This window comes from Propithecus coquereli, unplaced genomic scaffold, assembly GCF_000956105.1.
Source record: "Propithecus coquereli isolate 6110/MARCELLA unplaced genomic scaffold, Pcoq_1.0 Scaffold212, whole genome shotgun sequence".
Taxonomy (NCBI): Eukaryota; Metazoa; Chordata; class Mammalia; order Primates; family Indriidae; genus Propithecus; species Propithecus coquereli.
Genome location: NW_012146301.1, coordinates 1,025,826 through 1,031,075, shown reverse-complemented (window position 1 = coordinate 1,031,075; position 5,250 = coordinate 1,025,826). Strand labels below are relative to the sequence as shown.

Below are 5,250 nucleotides of genomic sequence, written 5' to 3'. Positions count from 1 at the left end.
ATAAAAGTGTCTTTAATCCGATAGTTCCATAGTTGATTAACATGTCGCATTTGCAAATTCAGACTTTGAAGTCTGAGTTTCTGCCTTGAATATTCTTTTCCTGGTTGTGATACTTGACAACCGAAATCCCTCAACCATACACTGAAATAACAATCCCAAAATGCTTGTGATCCTAAATATAGTACATTTAATCCCTTGCTTATGCTGTTTGCTTTTTGTTTAATGCTTGTTAAGTTGATTTGTCATTTTAAATCTTAATTGGATTGTTTATGCTGCTAGAAAAGGCATATCTTTGCAGGTGTTGGGGAGAAGGAAGGATTTCTTTGTAATGTTAGTGATTTAGAAGAAATGTGACATAGTAATTCCCGAAGGAGATAGCAGTTTGTGGGTAGAATTCAATCTTAAAGACAGTTTTCAAAAATCTTCTCTCTTGAAATATTGTTTCTGTCTGACTTAAGTCCTTGTTCCCTTTTAGGAGTGCCTTCCAGAAACACGTCACCTTTGCATTGGGTTTACTGGCTTTTTTCTGTAGCTTTAGCAGCTCTTCTCTGATGCATCAGGGAGTTTCCAGCTAACTTTAGCCCTGGTGCTTATCCTTCAAGAGCAGACCTTCTCCTAACATCCTCTGCTTACAAGAAATCCTGTTCCCACCCGTGTTGAGAACGTGCCCTCACAGTTTTTAAATGTCTTTGGAGCATGGTGCCTGGGAATTTCCAAAACTGATTCACTGCCTGGACTAAAGCTACTCTGAGTTTACATTCACTGTGAAAGGCACACATTCTGAGGGTCAGCGTTCCCTTTGCCACCTACTCAGCGTATCACACTGGGCGGTTGGTACCAAGCAGAAGGGGGTGAACTAAACCTCTTTTCATTTTACTCATATGTTGTTTAAGGTCTTTGAAAGTTATGTACTTTCAAAGATACATATGAAATGAATATGAAATACAAACATATACAAACCAGGAACAAACTAAGGACATTATATCACATTTCCATTTGTTTGCCTTAAACTAGAACTCTAGTTCTGTAATCAAGCCTAAAACTCTGAGAATTTAGGGTCAAATTCTTCTTCACTGAGGACCTCTTTCTCTTGAGTTCTGTGTTCTACATTAAATACGAAGTACAGTTATATTAGAAGAGTTGTAATTTGGTCTCAGTGTGTGTTTCTTTTCTCTCTGAGTACAGAAAAAGGCTCATGTTTTTTTCACAGGGTTTTCACCTGTTCTTGTGACGATCAATCACACAGTTTCTTTCCTGGGGAGATGCAGTTAGTGGCTGGCAACAGGGCCCGGGGGTCTACGTGTTCCAGCCTTCACTGATATTTTCTAATTCCCCTGGCCCTTCCTTTCTTGGGCTTGATACACTGAATCTGTGTCAGGGATAGCAGTGGTAAATCTGAGTGTTTGGCAGGAGGAAGGATTTATGACCCTGGGGATAGAGGTCTTCCTTCTAATATTAAAGCATCTTGATGTTGCCTGAGAAATGATGAATTTGGGCCATTAGCCAGCAAGTTTGAAAGTGCAACAAGTAAGTGACTTACAAAAATACTTTTGGTGCAACCCAGGGGCCAGCTATATTTATTTTGTTATTTATTTATTTTTTTAATGTAGAATTGTCTCAGTGCCTGGTAGCTAATTTGCCTACTGAAATCTGAAAATGACCAGCCTTTCGTGAGGTATGGCACCTCAGCTTGGATCTGGGAGGATGTGCTTACAGCTGCCAAACACGGTGCCAAAATCTCCTCATGCCATCTGCAAAACAAGCCAGACCTTTTTGCTGGAGGCATGCCTGTTGGTTCAGCAACAAAATGCACAAGTCCAAAGAGTCAGTTTTAATTATGTGATTTACTTAAATCTTATCTAAGCAGGAAGTCAGTCTCTTACCTTAAAAAAATCCATAGTACCAAGGTTGGGACTGATTTCCACCTTCAAATGCTGTTTTTTCATGGACATCACAAATTTTATTGCCAAATTAGATTTCCTTTCTGCTTGTAACTGTTTATAGCAGAGTCCCAACCATTCTTAGTTCATTGCACCCTTATTTTTTCATAGTGCCCCCAGACCAAGAGAAACACCTAACAGTTCTGTTTGTCAGGTACTTGGGGCCAAATTACAAGTATTTATATCCTAATAACTTATCAGGCATTCGAAACACACACACTAAATTTAAAGAAAAATTTTTATTTCATTTTTAATAACCACAACTATTACTAATGGGTGTGTGCATGCCTGTTGGACATTCACACCTTCTTGAACTTTGGAATCAGATTGTCCACCATCATCCTCATTTCCTGTTCCACACTGATTTTCACCCAGCACTTGCTTTTTATCATAGCAAACCCCAGCTACCCAGCTTCATAAAGATATGACATCATCGAGAGGAATGTAGCACTATCTGTTGTTGAAACTGCAGTTTCTGGTCAATGTCGAGTATCACATCAGGTTTCCCTTGAAAATATATGATATCTCATGACACCCCTCAGAGTTTTCTAGGGCACCTAAGCTTGGAGATTGAATACGCAGATTTGTTATATGACATAATTTTTTTATTTGATAGTTGTAGGTGGATTTACCTTTTCTTTTAAGTCTTCATTCTATCCCATTGTGGAACAGTGTGTGTCCTTTTTGTCTCAGCAAAGGTGGTTTCTAATAAATGAATTGATATTTATATCTCAGTGTTTCAGCCTAAAGTTTACTTTTATCTCATCATTTGACGTGGTTCTTTAAAGGTGAAATGATTGAATGCAACTCTTGAGCCAATTTCCTAACAGAGAAAATAAGTGCCATAAAAGCAATTTCCCTTAAAAGTCAGAACTTACCTTTATTTTGCTCTGTCTCAACAAAACTTTGGTCTTGGTATCATTTCCATTTAGCTTCTCCATATACGACCTCAACTCCAAACATCAACAGTGTGAGAAGCGCTGACTCGAGAGGATCTCTCATAAGCACAGATTCAGGGAACAGCCTTCCAGAAAGGAACAGTGAGAAGAGCAATTCCCTGGATAAGGTAATTTCTTTTCACATAACACAAGCATTTCTTGTAATGAATGGATTTAGTCTGTGTTAAATTTGCTTCATGTTCTAGTGCCTTGTAAGTGTGACATTTTGTTTTTTGTAAACAACTCCACCAAGCTTGGGTAGATGATCAGAGCTTTGTCTAAGGTTGGGACCCATTTTCTGAAACTCTCTGATTCCTGTTTCCAGGATTTCAGATGAGGGCAGTGTTTACAGTGGAACACTGTGAGTGGATGGTTCTGGCAGGTCAGACAGGTGGGGAGTCAAAGTGCCACCCACTTAGACTCCCTGTGGAGAGAGAACACCAGAGAACACCACCTCTCACACAGCTCTCCATGCACGTCTCTGAAGCCAGCTCCAGAAAAGAGTTCTTGACCACAGAGGTGATCCTGGGATAAGGCTTTGTTTGAAATCACTCTGTTCACACTTCCTCCTCATACTTAACCTTTTTTCTTGACATTTCTAAAGGCTCAGGCAATTTGGAACTTTGTGGGAAAGGATAAAGCTTGGATTTAAATCTGAAACCATGACAAATTGGTATCACCTTGGGCACGGTTTTCCTAAGTTATTTGAAGTTAGAGGCCAGCACCTGCGCTGATAAGCAGGCGAACCATATGGGGATGTAGTCCTAGTTCTCAGCAAACATCTAGAAAGTGTGCTCTTCAGCACCAGGTGTGTAATCTTGTCACGCATTCTTCCATGGCTGGCACGCACGTGATTGTCTTTAAATACAGTTCTGTCGCGGCACAAGCAGCTCAGTGCGGGAGTGTGTCGTGACCTGTTGAACTTTTCCCTTGACCCCAACATGCCTTCGCCTGTAGAAGGAGAAGCTGCTGCGGAGGCACTCCGCTTGTGTCATACGTGGTGCTGGAGAGGAGGAGGAGAGCTGCCAGTCAGCCAGGAAGCACCGGGTCACTGTGGACTTCTCCCTTCTAACGATCCCGCCTCTGCCAGAGGAAACCTTGCACGCTGCGCCCACCCCTCCCCTGCAAGAAGTACTGCCTTCTCCTAGTGCCTCCCATCAAGGGGGCAGGCGAGGTGATGCTTCCGTACCAGTCTTGCCACTCATTGCACCTGTGTTTCTTTTTTAAAAACAAATATTCACATATCTTATTAATTAAGCCTGTATTTTTCAATTGGCCACCAAGACCTTGTGTGAAACATCTTTTTTCGCTGATCATTTTTCTTTGGTATTTGGCAAAAAATGTTCCTGATTTCACTTGGAAACATAAGTTGGAGTGTTTTTTAAATCTCCTGTGTTCGTAAGCACGAGATGAGACTCTTGTTTTATTTATTTATTTACTTATTTTTTATGTACTGCTTAGTGGCAAAACTGCCCTCCCCTCTGCCCCAAGCTTTCTGGCGTTTGCAGTGTCGTGGAGCTAAGCTGATGATGGTGTGACCTCATCAGTTTAGGGTCTTTGGTGATGCTGTGCTGAGGTGTCCCTGTTTGTCCCTGTCAGGCACCTGCCCCTTACATTCCCCCAGCAATGCCCATGACCCACCCCACGATGACCCCCAGATGACAGCACCTGGGCTCAGGCTTTGCAGCTGGAACACAGCAGCTCCGCTGGGTTTACTTGCTGTTTCGGCCACTGCCCCTTCCCTGAGGAGATGGTTGATTGTGCGGTGTCTTCCGTGTTCGATCCTAGCACACACAACTTTGCATGAGGTTTTACTTGGCATTTCAGAAGGTTTTACTTGGCATAACTGAAACTGTGGTCACCCGGTGTGAAAGGTTTGTGCCTCCTGGCTTGTCCCCTAGGAAAGTGTGCCAGGGAGACAAGGCAGAGCTTCTACAGAACGGCGTTTGTGTGTATTACGTTCAGGTGAAGGTGCACCTGGAGTTTAACTGTCAGCAAATGACTTGTGCCTTCCAATTTGTATGATCGACTCAATTCTAAGAACCTTTCTCTTGCAAGGGAGAAAAGGGAAACACAATGTTTTTCCCCTGTAATGAAACAGCAAAATCACCTGTATTTCCTTTTCAGCACCAACAAAGCAGCACTTTGGGAAATTCTGTGGTTCGCTGTGACAAACTCGACCAGTCTGAGATTAGGAGCCTGCTGATGTGTTTCCTCTACATCCTAAAAAGCATGTCTGATGGTAGGTAGAAAATGAAGGTTTCTGCTTTGCTTTCCTTGTTCTGGTATTTGGTTTATTTTTTTTTAATTGTATTGGTACAAGGATTTTCTTCCTTGTTTGAAATGCTTATTAATTTACTAAATGTAATAGA

General features: G+C 41.8%; 1 protein-coding gene across 1 annotated transcript in view; it reads left to right on the top strand.

The window, feature by feature from the left end:
* Positions 1 to 5,250, top strand: part of DOCK9 (dedicator of cytokinesis 9) — a 310,670-nt gene that overhangs the window by 250,379 nt on the left and 55,041 nt on the right. The window contains exons 34-35 of the mRNA XM_012644431.1: positions 2,873 to 3,006; positions 5,006 to 5,120. Coding sequence (XP_012499885.1) covers positions 2,873 to 3,006; positions 5,006 to 5,120 — 249 coding nt within the window. The remainder of the gene's footprint in view (positions 1 to 2,872; positions 3,007 to 5,005; positions 5,121 to 5,250) is intronic.